At 43.8% G+C, this 21,781-nt stretch overlaps 1 protein-coding gene across 1 annotated transcript in view; it reads left to right on the top strand.

Annotated features, from left to right (window-relative positions):
- Positions 1-21,781, top strand: part of LOC141146726 (aldehyde oxidase-like) — a 230,454-nt gene that overhangs the window by 180,645 nt on the left and 28,028 nt on the right. The window contains exons 30-33 of the mRNA XM_073633234.1: positions 10,451-10,503; positions 15,060-15,174; positions 16,639-16,704; positions 20,878-21,066. Of these exons, the coding sequence (XP_073489335.1) occupies positions 10,451-10,503; positions 15,060-15,174; positions 16,639-16,704; positions 20,878-21,066 (423 nt within the window). The remainder of the gene's footprint in view (positions 1-10,450; positions 10,504-15,059; positions 15,175-16,638; positions 16,705-20,877; positions 21,067-21,781) is intronic.

The raw sequence follows: 21,781 nt of genomic DNA on the forward strand, positions 1-21,781 counted from the left end.
GACGTGATTGAGTTGGACCATCCTCATCCTCCTCCTCCTGCTGCCACAACTCCACCACCAGAGCCACCGCGTGGAAGGAAGCGTGGAAGGAAGACCAGAGAGTGATGGCCCTGGGTTCAGTCTGGTCTGACAAAAGCTGCAATCTCTCGTATGACCACAGCCTGGGGACACAGATGTCATCTGCTGCTTTCAGGATCTCTGGGACTTCTGGACCAGACTGCACTCCCTTAGATATGGACTCCTCAGGCCACCAATTTTGCTTCAAAATAGTTGATGTGTGCCCTGGGGGTCCAAGGCTTCGCCAATTTCTGCTGTTTCTCCAGCGTTGCCTCCCTCTTTGTTTAGTTGTGAGCCCTTAATAAATGTTTTTTTTTGGAAAATTATACTCTCCTATGTGTGTTTTCATTCAAAAAGGACAGTTTGTTGGTGACGATTCAGGTACATTTCTCAAATACAATGTGAAATTAACAAGGGACAACAACACCAAACAATCTCCTACAGATTAAATATAACAACATATCAATGGTGTTGTGGTAACTTGACACAAAAAACACACACAAAAATATTCTGGAGTCCAAATAAAAATCCAATAAAACAAAGATCAGCCTTGAAAAAAATACAAACCAAAAATAACTAATCTGCCTTAAAACCAAAAAAAAAAAAAACAACACCAAAATAATGTTGTCAGATGTGACAAATCAAAATATATTGAGGGAATCCCGATAAATAGTAAAGAAAGAAGTTTGTGAGAAGTCTGTGTGAATATGAGCAGCAAAACTACTTCATTCTTCTCACATTATAAGGAAGAAGAGAGTGCGCTGTATTAAACCATTTTTAACATTGCAGCGTGACGAAAGTGCTGTATCCATTGCGAACGCTAAGTTTACCAGACCGAGCTGTTCCGTGTCGGAATTTCTTCTGAGCATGCGTGGCACTTTGTGCGTCGGAAAAGGCCACACACGGTCGGAATTGACGCTATCGGATTTTGTTGTCGGAAAATTTTATAGCCTGCTCTCAAACTTTGTGTGTCGGAAAATGCGATGGAAAATGTCCGATGGAGCCCACACACGGTCGGAATGTCCGACAACACGCTCCGATCGGACATTTTCCATCGGAAAATCCGACCGTGTGTACGGGGCATTAGGTTCTCTTCTTTTCTTCAGCCCACAGGCTGAATGAAAAAAAGAACATTACAATATATGCCCAACAAGGACAAGCAACATACTGGTATGTTGCTGGACTTTGAGTGGTTATACCGGAATGATACCTGCAGGTTTAGGCATCATCTTGGTGTTGTTTGTTTCAGCCGGCAGTCGGCTTTCATGTAAAAGCAATCCTAATGGGTAATTAGCCGCTGTGGCAGTGGCAGGGAACGTTCCCCCCCCCCCCCCTCCCGCCATCCTCCATGGTTTTCTCAGGCTCTCCTGTCCCAGCCGGTGGTTTCCGCCAGCTAACTATAGAGCTGATCAGAGACCAGAACGGCTCCAATCATCTCTATGGCCTAAGAAAGCTGAAGCTACAAGCATTTTATCACTTTGGTTTCGCCGGATATAAATTGGGAAAGCATCTCATCACACTGATTTTGGTGTGGTCAGATTCTTTAAGGGCAGAGGAGAGATCTAGAGATTCCAAATATAGACCCCAAATTTTTCAAAAAAAGAGTACCTGTCACTACCTATTGCTATCATAGGGGATATTTACATTCCCTGTGATAACAATCAAAGTGGTTAAAAAATAAATACATTAAAGGGACAGTGTAAAAATAAAATTAAGAAGCAAAGTAAATAAATAAAAGAAAAAAATAAAGCACCCCTGTCCCCCTCTGTGTTCCCGGGAAAAGGGTAACGCAAGCATTGGTCTCATTTTGTATATAAACAGCAATTGCACCATGCATGTGAGGTATCACCATGAATGTCAGATCGAGGCAGTAATTCTAGCAGTAGACCTCCTCTGTAAATCTAAAGTGGTAACCCGTAAAGCTTTTAAAAACGTATGTAGTTTGTCACCGCTGCACGGGCATGCCCAATTTTAAAGCATGTTGTGATTGGTATCTATGTGCTCGGCATAAGATCATCTTTCATATTTTATCAAACATTTGGGCAATATAGTGTGTTTTTGTGCATTACAAAAAAGTGTTTTTTTTCCCACAAAATTGCATTTGGAAAATCTCTGAGCAAATACTGTGTGAAAAAAAAATTGCAACACCCACCATTTTATTCCATAAGGCCTCGGCTTTAAAAAATATATATATATATATACTGTTTGGGGGTTCAAATAAATTTTATAGCAAAAAAATATATTTTTTATGTAAACAAAAAGTGTCAAAGGGGGCTTCCAGATTCTGATAAGCCCCCTGCCCGCAGACCCCCACAACCACCGGGCCAGGGCTATGGGGATGAGGCCCTTGTCCCCATCAACATGGGGACACGGTGCTTTGGGGGGAAGCCTAAGCACCCTCCCCATGTTGAGGGCAAGCGGCCTGGTGTGGTTCATGGGGGGGGGGCACTCGCTCGTCCCCTCCTATCCTGTTTGCTAAGGGACTGGTATGGATTTTGGGAGGGGCCCCACGCCATTAAAAAAAAAAAAAATTTAAATCCATACCTTTGGGTCTGGTATGGACTGGGGGGAACCCATGCTGACTTTTTGCTCAATTTTTTTATCTATATTGCCAGGATCAGGCAATACATTACAGCCGCGAGCAATTTTACATGACATTTTTTTCCTTTAGAAATGTAATTTTGCTGCGGTGCAGTAAAACACATGAGACAGATGCGCCACTTTACAGGCAGACTAAGGGGACCCCCAGGCATAATATTTAAAGGAATATTTCATTTTCTATTGTTTCACTTTAAGCATTATTAAAATCACTGCTCCTGAAAAAACGTCCGTTTTAAAAACTTTTTTTTTGCATTGATACATGTCCCCTGGGGCAGTACCCGGGTCCCCAAACACTTTTCATGGCAATAACTTGCATATAAGCCTTTAAAATTAACACTTTTGATTTTTCACAGTGTTCGTATGTTAGCAGTGTTCGTATGTTCGCACAAATTTTTTGTCTGCTCACATGTTCTGGTGTGAACCAAACCGGGGGGGTGTTCAGCTCATCCCTAATAGTAACCAATCAGCTTCTAACTTCTGCTTGTTCAATTAAGCTTTGACAATGAGCCCTCGTTCACATAAGGGCGTTTTGACATGTAAAATTGCATGCCAAAAAATATTTTTATATCTTCTATAATACATATCCAAAAAAAAATATATAAAAAAACTAATTTATTCATTAGTTTAGGCCGATATATATTCTTCTACATATTTTTGGTAAAAAAAACACAATATGCGTATATTGATTGGTTTGCGCAAAAGTTATCACGTCAACAAACTGTGTGATAGATTTAGGGATTTTTATTAATTTTTTATTGTTTTTACTGGTAATGGTGGAGATCTGCGATTTTTAGCAGGACTGCAACATTGTGGCGGACAAATCTGACCCCAAATGACACTTTTTGGGGACCAGTGACATTATTACATTGATCAGTGCTATAAAAATGCACTGATCAATGTAAAAATGACACTGGCAGGGAAGGGGTTAACACTAGGGGGCGATCAAGGGGTTAAGTGTGTTCCCTGGGTGTGTTCTAACCTACTGGGGGATGGGCTTACTGGAACATGACAGATGTTCCCAATCACTGGGAACAGTAGATCTCTGTCATGTCACTGGGCAGAACAGGGAATCGCTTTGTTTACATAGGCAGTTCCCCGTTCTGCCTTTCCTCACCATGATCGCAAGTCGCTGGCGGACATCGCATACGCCCGCTATTTTTTCTGCACGGACCAACGTACAGATACGTTGATTCACGCAGAAGAGCCCACCTGCTGTAGTACAACTGTGTGAGCTGGTCGGCTAGTGGTTAAAATGGTTGTTAACCCACTTCTACTAGATCCTCCTATCCCCTCTGTACCATAATAATAAGTGTCCCTGTGCCTGTGTTATGTAAAAAATCTGACGGATTGTACCCATATGAGCGCGGCTCCTGGTGCTCAGCTGACAGTCGGGTCTCTTTTCTCTCGGGCTCACAGCTCTACTGGGCTGACATCAGCCAGGGAGGAGGGGAAGAGGGGAGAGAGAGAGCCGTCAGTCAGCTGAGCGCCGGGAGCCGCGCTCATATAGGTACAATCCGGCAGATTTTTTACATAACACAGGCACAGGGACAATTATTATTATGGTACAGAGGGAATTACAGGATTTAATAGCAGATATGAGAGCAGCATGAGTGGTGGTGGTGGTGGTGGTGGGGGGGTCGGGCGCTGGTACCAGCAGACAGGCAGGGAGGAGAGAGGGGAGGAGGACAGAGGAGACACCGACACAGGAGAGCAGGGCTGCGGGTGACGAAGGCACGTAAACTGACCACTGTGTCAGGGCTCAGCAGCCCTGATACAGTATATCATGGTCAGCGTACAGAGGGGAGGGCATAGCCAAGCAGGGTCAGCCAGGTTTTTTAGGTCATACGTGGGACCAAATGACACAGCACAAGCACTGTGCTGTATAACATGCTTTAAGGGAATGGGATCTGTTTTTTTTTGGGTTAACAAATGCTTTAAAGTGATTGTAAAGGTAATATAAAAAAAAATAAAAATAAAATAACAAACATATCATACTTACCTCCACTGTGTAGCTCATTTTGCACAGAGTGGCCCCGAACCTGCTCTTCTGGGTCCCCGGCGGCTCTCACGGCTCCTCCCCACATCTGATAATCCCCTTGAAGAAGCGCTTCCCCGAGGGGGTTACCTTGCGTGCTCGCTCCCGAGTCCAGCATTCGGCGTCCATAGAGGCTGAATGCAGGACTCGGCCCCGGTGCTCACATCATTGTATTTGATTGACAGCAGCGGGAGCCAATGGCTGCGCTGCTATCAATCTATCCAATCAAGAGCCGAGAACCCCGGGCAGAGGAACAGCACGTCCCAGTGGGTCAACTTCCAGGGTTCAGGTAAGTAAAATGGGGGGCTGGGGGGCTGGTCACTGACAGTTGTTTTTTCACCTTAATGCATAGGATGCATTAAGGTGAAAAAACACGAACCTTTAGAACCCCTTTTAAGTCTTTCAAAACTGTCCTCGTGGTTTTTTGGATCATTTAGAATTTGCAATAAGCAAGGGGCATTGTTTGTGGTTTATATTTTCCTGCAAACCTAGTTGAACTGATTAGCTGTTATTTCCTGTATACCTTTTCATATGTGATAATTTTCTAAAAAAAAATTGTAATTCTTTAGATGGCATTGTTACAGTCTAAATGGTAATATAGAGTAACATTTCAGTATTCTTGTTGTAATGCAGTTTCTGACCTGAGCCACCTCACGTATTGAACCAGCATTCTAATGCCCCGTACACACGGTCGGATTTTCCGATGGAAAATGTCCGATCGGAGCGTGTTGTCGGAAATTCCGACCGTGTGTGGGCTCCATCGGACATTTTCCATCGGATTTTCCGACACACAAAGTTGGAGAGCAGGAGATAAAATTTTCCGACAACAAAATCCGTTGTCGGGAATTCCGATCGTGTGTACACAAATCCGACGGACAAAGTGCCACGCATGCTCAGAATAAATAAAGAGATGAAAGCTATTGGCCACTGCCCCGTTTATAGTCCCGACGTACATGTTTTACGTCACCGCGTTTAAAACGATCGGATTTTCCGACAACTTTGTGTGACCGTGTGTATGCAAGACAAGTTTGAGCCAACATCCGTCGGAAAAAATCCATGGATTTTGTTGTCGGAATGTCCGAACAAAGTCCGACCGTGTGTACGGGGCATTAGAGATCAGAAGATAAGAAAAAATATGTGGCGCTGCTTCTGCATGTTGGCAGTAAGTCTAGGTTCACATCTATGCGGCTGCGCTTGATGCGTTTTTCAGGCACGTTTTGCAGTGCATTTTGCATTTTTAAACCCATGTTTTTTATGCATTTTGCTTGCAGTTTTCATTGTATTTTGCGTTTTAAGTTTTTTTTTCCTCTTTAAACACACTGTATAAAGCTGGTTGCTAAGGAGGGGGCTGGGAAGCCAGCTGCTGTGTCCTTAACAACCAATGAATCATCAGCTGTCAGCGGGATTCCCGCTGACAGCTGAATGTAAAAAAATATGCCAGAAAAAAAAATTTGAGAAAAAAAAACGGTGTGGGGTCCCCCCCAAAATCCATAACAGCATGCAGCCCGGCAGCTCAGGAAAGAGGGGACAAATTAGCGCCCCCCCTCCTGAACCATACCAGGCCACTTGCCCTCAACATGGGGGGGGTAGGTGCTTTGGGGCAGGGGAGGGCCCCCCACCCCAAAGCACCTTGCCCGATGTTTATTGGGACAAGGGCCTCTTCCCGACAACCCTGGACTGTAGTTGTCAGGGTCTGCCGGTGCGGGCTTATTGGGATCTGGAAGCCCCCTTTAAAAAGGGGGCCCCCAGGTCTCCCCCCATGTGAATGGGTATCGGGTACCTACCTATTCACCCCAAAAAGCAGTGAAATGTTAAAAAAACAAGAGCCGGTTTTAGATAAAAAAAAGAAGCCCCGAGCTCTCTTCTCCCAGAGCCGTCTTCTTCCGGTACTGTCTTCTTCTTGTGCTGTCTTCTCCCAGTGATGTCTTCTTCCTCACTGCCAGTTGCCCACTAAAAACAAAAAAAGGCCGCTCTTCAACTGAGTTGCCCACTAAAAACAAAAAAAGGCCGCTCTTCAACTGAGGCTGTCTTCCTCCGTTGTGTTGTCACCCTCTGTCTGGCACCTCTTATATAACCATTGGGCGTGGCCATCTGATGACGTCACCCAGAGAGCCTGCCTCTTGTGACGTCACATGTCGTGCCCCGATACTTGGATACCCTATACCCATTCACATGAGGGGGGGCAGTGATCTGGGGCCCCCTTGTTAAAGGAAGCTTCCAGATTCCGATAAGGCCCCTGCCCACAGAAGTCGACAACCACAACCCAGGGAAGAGGCCCTTGTACCCATCAACATGGGGGCAAGGTGCTTTGGGGTGGGGGGTGCAGAGTCCCCTCTGCCCCAATGCACCCACCCCATGTTTAGGGCCCATGTTGAGGGCATGCGGCCTGGTATGGTTTGGGGTGGGGCCTAATTTGTCTCCTCCCTTTCCTTACCTGCCGGGCTGCATGCTCAGATAAGGGTCTGGTATGGATTTTGGGGGGACCCCACACTGTTTTCTTCTCTTCTTTTTTTGCCGGCAATTTTTTTTTTACGTTCAGCTGTCAGCAGGGGAACCCTGCTGACAGCTGATGACTCATCGGTTGTTATGGATGCGGCGGCCGGCTTCCTGGCCCACTCCCTAACAACCAGCTATATACAGTGTTTTAAACAGAAAAATAAAAACCACTAAACACATCAAAAATCTCATCACAAACACAACACTTGAGTTTCTGGTGCGATTCCATTGAAGTCTATTACACGCAAAACGCGGAAAGAGTCCTCGACCCTTTCCAAAAATGCACCGGCCGCAAAATGCATAGATGGAACCTGTACCATAGGAAACCATGTTAAATGGACTGTAGTGCATTTCTGAAAACTGCAAAATGCACTAAAAAAATGTATAGGTGTGAACCTAGGGTAAGGGCTCGTTCATAGCATATGTGCATGAAAACTGATGGGAACTGAAGGGAAAAGACACACAGATTTCGCTGGCAAAGGCATTAGTTTCACATCATTTTACATCAGTTTTCATGCATGTCAGTTTTGTGAAGAACGTGTGCAGAAAAAATGACGTCTCTCCACCATGGTGTGAACAAGGCCTAAAGCCCCGTACACACGAGCAGAATTTCCATCGGAAAAATCTTGAATGGTTTTTCCGACGGAATTCCGCTCAAGCTTGGCTTGAATACACACGGTCACACAAAAGTTCTCTGAACTTTCGACCATCAAGAACGCGGTGACATACAACACTATGACGAGCCAAGAAAATTAAGTTCAATGCTTCCGAACATGCGTCGAATTGTTTCCGAGCATGTGTAGGAATTTTGTGTGTCGGAATTGTTACAGACAAATGCATTTTCAGATAGGAACTTTTTCCGATCGAAAAATAGAGAGCCTGCTCTCAATCTTTTGCTGGCGGGAATTCCACCAGCAAAAGTCCGATGGAGCATACACACGGTCGCATTTTCCAACCAAAAGCTCTCATCGGACTTTTGCTGGCAGGATTTCCGATCGTTGTATGCGGCATTATGGTACTAGCAAAGTTCTGGATTGGCAGTAAGCCTAGGTTCACATTGCTTTAGGTTAGAAATCGTGGGTGTTCAGCTGAACTTGCACGATTTCAAACCCGCATGTCAGTCCGACTTCGGGAGCGATTTCAGAGACATAGATGTCTATTTAAATTGCCTCTGAAGTTGCCAAGAGTAGTACAGGAACTACTTTTGGGAATCTGTGCGGTGCCACAAAGTCAGACGGTGCCATTGCCGACAGTAGCCGCTGATTTGGCATGCAATTTGACATGTCAAATCGCATGCCAAATCGGCCCAATGTGAACGTGGGCTAAATCTTCAGAAACAAGCATCAAGCTGAAGTCAAAGCAGATGGCAAATAAACAAGGGAGATCCAAAAGTTAAGCCACAGTAAGTACCAGAGTGACAGCCATCCAACCACTGATCTTACAAAAGTAGTTCCTGCTCTACTTTTGGCGACTTCGGGGACGATTTCAATAGACATCTGTGCATGAACCCACACAAATGTCTCTCAAATCGCCCTCAGATTCTGACTGAAATGCCGGTTTGAAATTGTGCGAGTTCAGCTGAACTCGCACAATTTCAAACCCGCATTCAGTGTGAACCTAGGCTAAACCTCAGTGTAGCCCCAAATTCTGCATTATCAGACCTCAGATTAGCCCCACCTCCTGCACCTTATGAACTCAGATCAGCCCCAGGTTCCGTCTCTTCAGACATTATATCAGCCTCAGTTTCTGCACTTACTGACCTTAGATCAACCCCAGGTGCCCTGCAACTTTAGCCCACATTCACATCGGGCCGATTTGGCATGTGATTTGATATGCCAAATCGCATGCCAGATCAGCAGCTATTGCCGGCAATGACACCATCCGATCAGTGCAACACTGACTTTGCGGCGCCGATTCCCAAAAGTAGTTCCTGAACTACTTTTAGCGACTTCGGGTGCGATGCGAATAGACATCTGTGCAGGAACCCGCACAGATGTCTGTCAAATCGCCCCACTGAAGTCGGACTGCATTGCTGGATTGAAATCGTGCAAGTTCAGCTGAACTCACACAATTTCAAACCCGCAGTCAGTGTGAGCCTGGGCTTAGACCTCAGAGTTAGAAGCTGATTGGAACCACACAGTATATGTAATGCAACTAAAATACTGTAATGAGAATAACTGTCCGTGATAAGACAATGCAACATGTACTTCCTTGCTATCATTAAAAATAAAAAAAGAAACTATAAAAAAGAACATCCTACACAGACCACATGGTTAAATAATACTACTTTATTTTCTCTGAGTAGTAATATGGAGAAGATATGAAGGTAGCAGGATAAAATTTGGGCTTTTCATTCTTTTTTTTGCTTGTACAAAAACTGATGGATGCTGGAAAAAAATTTGTATGCAAGCCTCTTATTAAATGTAGACATTAGTGATTTGTTGAGCAAAGCTGATGTAGTGTTTACTTTTTACTTTTACTAATTAGCTGCACTAGGCAACACAACATTGTATTCACAGGTACCACAAGAGTATTTTTTTTTTAAACACTCTGTTTCAATATTTTGTATATTGGAAGAAAGTTACAGTACAGAATATAAACTGCACAACTCAGTCTACAATGTTAGTACTCTGCAGCACCACTAGAGGGTACTGGGTAGAAGGCAAGCTACTGAGCTGTCTTTAGAATCTTATCTCAGTCTTAAAGGAGGAATATGTAAAAGTGCACAGACCATTCTTATAGTTGTTAAAGTACATATTCTATCATCTACATTTTATAAATGTAAAATTATTTTGAAATTTAAAAAATGTTAAATAACTTTATAATATAAAAGACTGACCAAAAGACAACATAAGCAACTATATGAAAATAGTAGCAACGTTTCTAAGTATTCCTTGTGAGAAGGGTAAAGTGTAAGAAGGTTCACATTTTGTTCACAACTCAAAATGTGCAATTTTTTTTTTTTGCAGGCACATAGCTGTAACAATAGTTTGTTAATGGCAATCCAACGCACCTTGCTAACACATCTGTGAAATTGTGCACCAAAGCACATGGTGGCAAAGTACCAGGTGCTTTAGAGTGGCATGTTTAAAAAAAAAAAGTGCATGTACTTCTTTGGTGCAAAAACAGACTAACAAAGGCTGTGTGCTTTTCAGCTAAATGACATCTGATTTTAAGTGTTGGTTTCATGCAATATCTGCCACCAGTAGATGGATATTTATTTTATGCCAGTTTAATTATAGTTTTATTTTTGTGTTTCAGGTAAAAGACGCATTTTTGCAGTCAATTAGCTTGTCGGCCACTGGATATTTTAGGTAATTATAAACTCAGGGTATTTTTAAAATCCATCTAGTAAAAGATGTGGTGACGTGATGGTTTGGTTTTGTTAACCACTGGATATGTACACAACATTTACAAAATTAATTTCTGTTTGACTTTGATGTGTCATCATGACAGCTAACCTGTAATTTCTGGTTAGGGAAAGCAGCATTCAAATAAAGCAATATCATAAAAAGATGACCTGTATCTGTTTCCTCCAAAACTGCAGTTAAGCTTCCTTTTAGCCTCCGTTCACACAGGTGCAACTTGTCATGTGATTTGACAGTTCCAAATCGCATGACAAGTCGCACCCTATTGTCAGCAATGGAACTGTTCAAATCGGTGCAAGTCCGACTTTGCGGTACCGCACCGGTTGGAAAAACGGTTCCTGCACTATTTTTTGCAAATTCAGGTGCGACTTTTATAGACATCTGTGCATGAAGTGGCACAGATGTCAGCCAAGTAGCACCTGCAATCACACTGACCTGCTACTTTGAAATCGTGCTACTTCAATTGAAGTAGCACAATTTCAGAGTAGCATCAGTGTGTACCAGGGCTTAAGGGTAGATTCTGCTCTTTTCTTTTCTCTTTCACCTGCTGACCGGGCAATAAGGAAACAGTACCAAATGTATGGCGCGGAAAGCCAAAACTTTTTACGTTAGTTTTGGATAGAGTAGGAAATGATAAAATCACTGCTAAGTTTTGTCTTTGTCCTGTCATGGAGATTTCCCTTCACTTCTTGTCCCAGTGACACAGCAGGAATATTGAGAAAATCTCCCTTTCTAGACATTTGTCTTTAGAATAGGTTTCCCTATTGCAAAATGTACTTTTACCCCCTCTGACTATTCAGCAAAGTGGTAAGCACTTCCAACAAGCAGTGTTATGCCATGTACACACGGGCGGATTTTTCGATCGGACTGGTCCAAGTCCAACAGAACAAATCCGTCGGACAATCCGACCATGTGTGGCCTTCATCGGACCTTCAGCGGACTTTTTCTGTCGAAAATCAGACCGACTTTAGGTTTGGAACATGTTTTAAATCTTTCCGACGGACTCAAGTCCAGTCAAAAAATCTGTTCATCTGTATGATAGTCCGACGGACAAAAAAGGACGCAAGGGCAGCTATTGGCTACTGGCTATGAACTTCCTTATTCTAGTCATCACGTTCATACCAATGGACTTTCAAACGGATTTAGTCTGTTCGTGTGTGGGCAAGTCCGGTCGTCCGAAAGTCTGTCGTAACTCCGTCGAAAGTCCGTCGGAAAGTCCGTCGGAAAGACCGTTGGACGTTTGAGGCTGAAGAGTCCGCCCGTGTGTAAATGGCTTTAAGGTTGTTGATTCAGATCCCAGCCACCAAACTACCTGCTTGGAGTCTACATGTTCTCCCTGTACCTGTGTCTCCAAAGACATACTAGGAGGTTAAATGGCTCCTTTCTAATTTTGCCTTAGTATACTGTAGGATTGGAAAGTGAAAAATCTGGTGCAGCTCTGCATAAAACCAATCGGCTTCCAGTCTTTATTTTGGCAAAGCTTCATTGAACAAGCTGAAGTTAACAGCTAATTGGTTGCCATGCACAGCTGTACCAGATTTTGCACTCTACAGTTTTAATAAATCAAACCAAGTATGTATGAATGAGAGTTAGATTGTAAGCTCCTTGAGGGCAGGGACTGATGTGAAAGTATAATAAATATGTAAAGTGTTGTATAAACTGACCTATAAGTACCTGTGAAAAATAATAACATTTAGGGTAATTTAATTGAATCACCCTAACACAGATAGCAATGAAAACCTTGTGTAAGTTCTAACCCTTACACATTCTATCCAAACCCATATATATATATATATATATATATATATATGTGTGTGTGTGTGTAGCACCCTCTACATAGGTAGGTGCTAGAGGTTAGGATTTTTTGGTAGTGCAGGCAAATTTAGGCAGGCCTAGCTGGAAGGCCTGTTTGTTTTGATTTGTGTGGGATGGGAGTGGCTCAGAGTTAGCGTGTGATTACTCACAGGCAGCGTCACTGAGACCTCCCTCTTCTTTCTAGAGCCTTCTGGAAGGTACTAGAAAGTGAGAATGAGAGGGAAGGTGGAGCTGGCTGGGTTGTGATAAAGAGCCGTGACCAATCCCCAACCTGGATTGGCAGGGGGCAGGCCTTCTTAAATACCCAGAGTCAGCCCAGCTGGGGTGGAGTTGTCGGGTGGAAGAACTGAGGATAGGCTGTCGGGGCCTTTAAGGTTGCTCCCCAGTCTGGGGGGGTGCTGGTTGGAGTATTCCAGAAAATCGTGGAGGCTCTGAACAGGAGGCACAGGAGGAGCAAGAGAGGACAGCAGGAGCTAGTACTGATGTGCAAGTCTTCAGGAGGGAACCACCAGTTGCAGCCAGGAGGACTGGTGAGTGACATGTGCAGTCAGGAGGACTGGAGAGGCATGCCAAAGAGGACTGAGAGGAAACATTCAGAGCTGGGTGTGGAGCCAGTAGGGAGGATTGCAATGTCACGGGCAGTGAAGTCAGGCAGCTGCATCCAGGAGGGTTGGCAGGGCCTGAAGAGGACTGATTGGGAGCAGTAGTCTACCTATAGGACAGCTAGCACAAATAGACTTTCTATTTTCTGCTACACCATTGGGGCCCACGGTCCCTGCCTACAAAGGGCAAGTTACTTGGGCCTGGCTGAGCAAGTGTCAGGCCTAAACATGTGCTAGCTGTTTCTGGGAGTTAAGAGTTGTGCAGGAGGAAGATGCAGATAGAGCAATAGTCAGAGTTGTGCAGGAGAAGTCTGGAGAAGTGTTGTGTACAGAGGGTGTACATAGTTGTCCCCATTGATTGCTATACAATCCACGAATTGATTGCTATACAATCCACCAATTGAATGCTATACAGTCCACCAATTGATTGCTATACAATTCACCAATTGACTGCTATGCAATCCACCAATTTTATTGCTATACAATCTACCAATTGTTTGTTCCAAAATTCCACTGGGCATCCCATATATTCCTTTACCCATCCAAGTTCTATTCTCTCAATAAAAACAACAAAAACAAGCATATGGACTGTTTTCTGCCTGAGAGTGACTGAGGAGTGAACGCCGGGCTAGGGCAGGGTGACAGGTGGGCCAAATCACTTAGCGGCCACTACGGGGGTACATTTGGGGACTTGTTCTGGGACCACCTGATCACGTGTGACCTGCCAGACGCTGCCCCTAGCAACCGAGGTTGAGCAAGCTGGGGAACTGTGCTTGGATCCACCATTGAGGAATTGAACCCCACTTGTGTGCTCTGCCTGCTATCCAGTACTGCAAAATAAGTGCCGTTGCCCATAGCAACCAGCAGGAGCAGTTAACAATTGCTGCTGCCCAGTTGCCCCAACCAGCGCTGGGATGGACACTTGTGCTTAGTCCTACAATTCAATGACTTTTCATGTGCTGTCACCCGTGGCAACCACGGTGGGCGATCACGCCCATGGATTACAAATATGTCCAGCGTTCTGCTAATACTGGACATGTCACACTGGATTACAAACATGCACAGAGCTCTGCAAATGCTGGACATTCTGTACTGCCTACTAACTTCAGTTCGTCTAACAAGGGGTTACCAAAGCATGCCCTGGGAGGGGTCTGCCTATTAGTTTCACAGATGCTAGCCTGTCTGGAAGCGAGGGGGCGGTGTCACGCCCTGGAGGAGACCCAGCAATCCCTGCTAGCAGTAGACACCACGAGGCAACGGAGCAAGATGGCGGAGGGTGGACGTCAACTCCCAACCCTGACTTGGTTGTCTGAACAGCAGGAGCGGGCACTGGTGGGCAGGGTGACAGGTGGGCCACATCACTTAGCAGCCCCTACGGGGGTACCATTACATATATATATATATATATATATATATATATTTAAAGCACCCCACTGAAACCCGGAGGCATGGTGTTACCCCCAGAGACAGGGTGGGCTAACATTTCACGTCAGGGGTTAATTATATATATTCTATATAGTGGGAGATGTAGACAGATGAGCACCAGTCACTTTACGGTGAAACAAAAAGGAATTTTTCGTATCCACAGTCAATGGGAGAGAGGGTGAGGTTTGCAGACACTCGGAACTACAGCAGAACTCTGGTACTCTATATATCACATCACAGGGAAAACAGCCTTTAAAGGGTTGTAAAGGCAGAAGGTTTTTTATCTTTTTGCATTAAGATAAAAAGCCTTCTGTGTGTATAAATATGAATATTCATAATCCAGACCTATGTGATCTCTCACTAATACCAGAGATAACAGCACCACCTACTGACAGACGGGAGAACTGACAGCTATGGTGGACTTGGGGGGGGATTGAACAAGACTACAGATTAGGATTGGGTGACTACAGCCATGCTGAACTAAACTTAGATACTCCTGCTCAAGGAAGGGTGGCTACACTTAGCCCTGTCCTGTGGTGTCCCTTACAATATTTAGCGTGTTTGTTGTCAGGCTGTGGCCTTTCAGCCTTGGTAAAATTATACTACTGAATTGATACACCAATGTTACAAGATCTTTATGCCTTTGTTTCTTTTTTACAGAGGATTTTCCAGAGAAATGGACTGGGACAAAGGAGAAGGGAATCCAGCCCAATACTTTGTGTTTGGAGTTGCTTGTTCTGAAGTGGAAATAGACTGTCTCACTGGAGATCATAAGGTACAACTATCACAACAAAGCAAAAATAACAGGTTTAATTTTTCCTAAGGTATAAATAAAGACAAAGTTTTTTTTTAGATTTGGATGAAGTGGTATTAGAACACCTGTCAGTTTTATTGCTGCTTGTGCCCGTTATAGAAATTCACCCTCTCTGTTTGTCTTGTTGACCTTTATTACTTATAGTAACAGAAAATCCCAAATTTTCAGTTGTCACCAGTACTGGGGTAATCTTCCAAAGGGGACACTAAATCCAGTGAGTCTGATGAAACAAAAGATTCCCTCACTTTGGAGAAGTTTTCTCTTACTTCATGTTTTGGCTATGGGGTTGGAAGTGAATGGAAATCTCTCCAAAGGGACACAGAGGGAATAAACTGACAGGTTATAACCCTCCCTTGCTTTATCCAAAATGTAAAACAAAAAGCTTTGCCTCTATTTCTACTTTAACACAACATTTTCCATACATTAAATCTGTACATGTGCAGCAGGAATATAAAACAGACACCCTCTCTTGCCTGTGTGTATGTCTGGATCTTTTCAGGTTTTGGGGGTCCTTCGGTATTCTTACAAAATTTGACTTAAATGGTATACAAAATAAATAGTTGGTTCAATACATCCTGCCTTTCTCACCCTAAAATTAGTTCTCAAAGTATAGCCAAAAACATAGCCTGTTTTTTGTTTTTGATAGATTAGAATCCTTGTTGGGTTTTTCTTGCTGTTTCTCCACCAGTTAGATGCACACTTTTGTTTTGTTCTTGTGAGTAGAGCTGAGCTTGGGTTTCATCTGAACCTGCAAGTTAGCAGCTCATTGGCCCAGCAATGGCAGCTACAAAGGGAAAGGGATTCTTGTGACATCATTGAATCATTTACCTAATTATGACCACCTGGCCATATTAGATCAATGACATTAAATGCAATATGGTTACGTGCCCACATTAGGTCAATGTCATGAGCAACCCTACCCCTTTCTGTACACCAGTTGCTGGGTGGGGAATCTCATGGCCACAGCTCACTGGCCAAACAATCAGTACTAATCACTGGGATTAAAGGAGAGGGAATAAATAAACATTTGAGTTGCCACCAGAACAGGAATTGAAGGGAAATCTTCCATTAGGGACAATTGCTTCGGTGACATCTATATAAGGGGAGATATACTTCACTTTGACACAAAGTATTTGGAATTCTCTTGAAAGGGACACAGACAAAAAAAAACAGACAGGGATTTTAACTGTTCCTTACTCTTCAAAATTGCAGAGAAAAATACTTTAATGTGATGAGCAGGCTAAGTAACTAATAGCAAGGCAAGATAAGACATTGCGAGGTACCACAGGCTGATTGCTTGATGTTCCTACTACAGCTTTACATTTTTGTAGCAGGAAAATTTGCTTTAAATCACTTTAATGAATTGTAAAGATAGCGCATTGTACAATTAATCCTTTCTATAACTTTTTTTTTACAAACTATCAGAATCTCCGAACAGACATTGTCATGGATGTTGGCTGTAGCATTAATCCGGCTGTGGACATAGGGCAGGTATGTTATTCAATAACCTATTAGGCATGTTACATTCGTTGTAGGTACTATTTCAGTATTGGTGCTGTAAAGTGAAAATATCTATCAATAAAATACTTGGAGGTTTGGTTCAGTTAAGAGTACAGGTATCCATACAATGAGGCAAGGGGCAATCATTTAGCTTTTTCTTGCTGAGCCAGGGGTGCCAGTGGGTTCTTCCACATATTCACTATACAGAAACCAGTGGCGACCCATTCATAGGGGGCGCACGGGCGTCGCCCCCTCATCCATACATTCGGCCCCCTGATCTACATGCAGGACGCCGAACGCATGGAGTCCGATCCCAAAAAAAACAAAAACACCAGCCACCACTGACAGAAACTGTATTAAGGTCTAGATTGTGGGAAATGCCACACAGAACATATCTTGTGGCAGCAAACGTCTCAGGGAGGCCATAGGCCTCTCCTTGTTTTTAAAAATCTGATTTTATTTTTAACATATTTTGCCATTTCTTTTTTGATACATGCCAGTTTACATGCCAACTGTACAAATACTGTCAAAATTATCCATTATAATCTGTAGAGTTAAATATGGTGCATACAAAGCTATTTGACCAGCACCATAGTTGAAATTAGGAAGAATTAAACAGCTATGCATATAAAAAAAACAACCAAAACAATTATAACAATCTTTAAATATATTGGGATTGATTTACTAAAACTAGAGTGTGCAAAACCTGGTGCAGCTGTGCATGGTAGCCAATCAGCTTCTAAGACAAAAATACACACAAAAGAAAAAACTAGCAGCTGCGCTGATCAACAGTTTGCTATAGCCCTCCAACTGGCTATTGGTGATAATTAGACAAGTCAAAGGGTGCTGCTACTCCCTGTGGATCCTCTGGGTGGCAGGAACACATCTAGACAAAACACAAAAGAGAGCGCAAAGCCGCCCTAGTGTAACTCGGCTTTAATATGGTAAAGTTAAAAACACTACAATGTTTAAACTCACATTGTGTGAAGATAGATACAGCATAAGGATTTCTTCGAGGACACATGAACCCATACGACACGTCATTTACCTGAGGAAGGAGGCGATGCCTCCGAAACATGTTGTCATGGCAACTGTGTGTCATCCTCGCTCTCTCCCCCCCTGTATTCTGCTAGTGTGGGTTTGTGTGTCCTGGAAGAGCAGCGTCGGCTGGACCGGACGCAAGTGCATTAGGATCTGCACGTCGAGCATGGTGGTGGATAGCCTCGGATGTGCTGCCAGGATCCAGGCAGCTAGGTTGAACATCCACAGGTCGCCCTTCCCGTTGGGATCTTGAGGTGGTTATAGGAGTGCGGCCACAGTGGAATCCTTATCCTGTATCTATCGTCACACAATGTGAGTTTGACCATTGTAGTGTTTTTAACTTTACCATATAAAAAGCCGAGTTACACTAGTGCGGCTTTGTGCTCTCTTCTTTTGTGTCTAATCCGTTTCTAAGGCCCGGTTCACACTGGTGCAAAATACTCTCCGACTTTGGGAGCCCATGTCGCATGACGTGTATAAATCAGTGGTTCCCTATGAGAGCCATCTTAACTCAGTCCGACTTTGAAGAAGGTTCCTGCACTACTTTGGTCCATTTTAAGCTCATTGATTTGAATGTAAATTGCATCCAAGTCTTATCCTCATCTTAACTGATCCGACCTGTGGCATGCAATTTGTGCTCTGAGGATCTTGAAGGGGAACCACATGCCAACATTTTTAAAAAAATGGTGTGGGGACCTCCCCCATGACCATGCCAGACCCTTTGGTCTGGTATGGATTTTAAGGGGAACCCCCACAACCCAAAAAAATGGCGTGGGGTTCACTCAAATCCATACCAGACTTTTATCGGAGCACGCAGCCCGGCAGGTCAGGGAAGGGGAGGGGGTGAGCGAGCCCCCCCTCCTGGACCAGACCAGGCCATATTCCCTCAACATGGGGGGTGGGTGCTTTGCTCTGCACCCCCCCACCCCAAAGCACCTTGTCCCCATGTTGATGAGGACAAGGGCCTCTTCCCGACAACCCTGGGCCGTGGTTGTGGGGGTCTGCAGGCAGGGGCTTATCTGAATCTGGACAGCCCCCTTAAACAAGGGGGGCACCAGATCCCGTTCCCCCATATGTGAATTAGTATGGGGTACATTGTACCCCTACTCATTCACCCAAAAAAGTGTCAAAAATAAATAAAAACAGTACACAGGTTTTTGACAAAGTCCTTTATTAAAAATGAAGAATGCCCCCCGTTGTAGATCTAACGTGTCTCTTTCTCCGGTTCTTCTCCCTCTGGTTCTTCTCCCTCCACTGATGTCTTCTTCTTCTGGTTCTTCTGACGGTTCTTCTGCCTCTGCTGATGTCTTCCTCCAACGCTTGCTCCCTCTGTTGTGTTGGCTCCCACTGTCTGCTCTTTCTTATATAGCCATGGGACATGGCCATCCAGTGATATCATCCGGAGACCCCACCCATTTGTGATGTCGCCACCCGTGGCATGATTGGGCAGCGATGTTACAATCGCCCCCTGCCCAAAGAGCCCACCCCCCCATTTTGAGGGCATGTGGCCGCTTGCTCCCCCCCTTTCCTGACCTCCAAGGCTGCCTGCTCAGATAAGGGTCTAGTATGGATTCTATGGGGGCCCTACACAGTTTTTTATTTTTTTTTTATTTTGGCATGGGGTTCCCCTCTCAAGATTCATACATGACTCAAAGGGCCTGGCATGGTTGGATCAAAGTTGGATCCCGTTTATAGAAGTCGCATTGAAGTCGGACATGCAGTCAAAGGGCAAAGTGGGAACGGAAGTTGTCCGACTTCCATGTCAGAGTAGTGTGAACCCGGCCTAACTTCAGGTTGTTCAATTAAGCTTTGACAAGAAAACCTGGAAGCTGATTGGTTTCTATGCAGAGCTGCACCAGATTTTGCACTCCCCCAGTTCAATCAACCCCGCTATTTTCCCAACCATTTATAGCCAGCATTGATGCATGACATATGTTTATATTATATAGGTTATAACTTAAAGCTAAACTCTAAGATAATCAAATATTGTCTAAAATACAAGAGTCATGTGTATTCTTCCTCAAATCTTGGTGTGCTTTGTGTAATTCTTCCAGATCTGTGCAGTAATCCAGTGTGAAACTTTGTCCCTGAGCAGGAGCTTCCTGTGATGAAGACCAGTTACTGCTGCTATCGTACCTTGTACAGGATAACTGGTCTTATCTCCGCCCGCCGCCCCCTCCTATAGTTTTTGGCAGGCTGCGTGTAGTGGATGGAGTCTGCTAGGCCCCTCCCACATCTCTGTTTTCTGCACAGGCAGCACAGTAACAATATTACTGCTATTTTTCCAGGATACTAATTGTGTTTGCAAAGGCATTTGATGCATACAAAGTGGATTTATCCTTTGTGGCTATTGAGGGATATGGTTTATTAGAAAATGTTATGCCTGAAGTTCAGCTTTGAAGCTAAAGTTTAGATTTGGCTTTTTTGCACATGTACATTGGTCTAGCTTGGACCAACATAAGCAGGCATGTCTCAAACCTGCTCAATCTCTGTGGAAGCTGGAAATCACTGTAGTAGTCATGCTTACTACTTTGATCTCTGCTAGCTTCTGAGACCTGTGATAGGCAGCAGCCCTTTTGTTTGGTGAAAACAAGGCATCCCTTGTTCAGCACATGCTTGCATTTTCTCAATTCATGCAAAATGTTTTCTGATTGGACGAGGTAGAGATTGTGACATCACTGCCCTCTCCACCTCATCCAATCAGAGAACGCTCTGCATCCACTGAGAATATGCAAAGTGTTCTCTGAATGAACCCATGCCAAGCAAGCAACCTTCTTGTTCACTAAGCAGTGGGGCAGCTTTTTGTCACAGGACCTGGAAGCTAGCCACAATCAATCTAGTAGTGGTGCCTACAACAGTGATCTCCAGCTTCCACAGGGATCAGACAGGTATCGCACATGCATATTTAAATTGGTCCAAGCTGGACCAATTACACTATGCAAAAAAGCCATAATTAAACTTCATCTTTAGTTTGCTAAACTAAACAAATTATAAGTATAGAATAATTCAACTTTAAGAGTATGTTTTATTTTGGAAATCAAATTCATATACCATTAGAAGCATTGATTGTTTCTAATATTTGCTGTTTTAACTGTTCACATTCAGTTATGTTTATGTTTCTAGATTGAAGGTGCCTTTGTTCAAGGACTGGGGTTATTTACAATAGAAGAACTGAGATTCTCTCCTCAAGGAGTGCTGTACACCCGTGGGCCAGCTCAGTATAAAATTCCAGCAGTGTGTGATGTCCCTGAGCAGTTCTACGTGTCCTTGCTCGCCAATGCTCCCAACCCACACGCTATATATTCTTCCAAGGTAAAAGAACACTGGATTCCCTGTCATTATACACTCCCTGCACCTACACAGCTGTTTATCTTCAAAACTTTACATTGATGCCTTGTGCATGTTAACCACTTGTCGCTGGAGTGCCAATGATTGCCAAAACCACTAAACCTTTCACCTTTAGGTTTTTAAACGTGATTGATAAAAAAACACATAAAAATAAAGTATAGGAGAATATAACTCATCCATGCAAAAGGTATGCCTTGCAGGGTTATACACACATAGACACGTTTTGTGTCATACAGAATTCTTCTGTAAAATATGCTTTATTAGTTGGACTTATCCTTTAGGTTCCATTGATAAATGTATACTTTAGGTTCTGTAAACCTTGTATACTGTATATGTAGCTGAGAATGTTTTTTTACCAAACCTTTATAATCCAGGTGAATATTAGGCCGGCCATAGATAGTCTGAATCCCGGGCGGTTCAGCAGAAACTGGCCAAAGTTTGAACTATGTATGGGCAGGCTGCATGTACCAAGTTGAGCGATCGATTAACTTAGGTACAACCAGCCTGCCGGATTTTACATACAATTATCACTAGTGGCTGGTAAAGCCGCTAGCAATAATCACTGTCTTCTCTGGGCGGGGAAAAATACATGGGCTCAGTGGGAGGGATTCCATTGTCAACACTGTCTGTGTTGATGGGGTAATCAAGCTAAGCAAGGAAAGTTTTTTTCCCCCGTGTA

The sequence above is a fragment of the Aquarana catesbeiana genome, linkage group LG06, assembly GCF_042186555.1.
Source record: "Aquarana catesbeiana isolate 2022-GZ linkage group LG06, ASM4218655v1, whole genome shotgun sequence".
Classification (NCBI taxonomy): domain Eukaryota; kingdom Metazoa; phylum Chordata; class Amphibia; order Anura; family Ranidae; genus Aquarana; species Aquarana catesbeiana.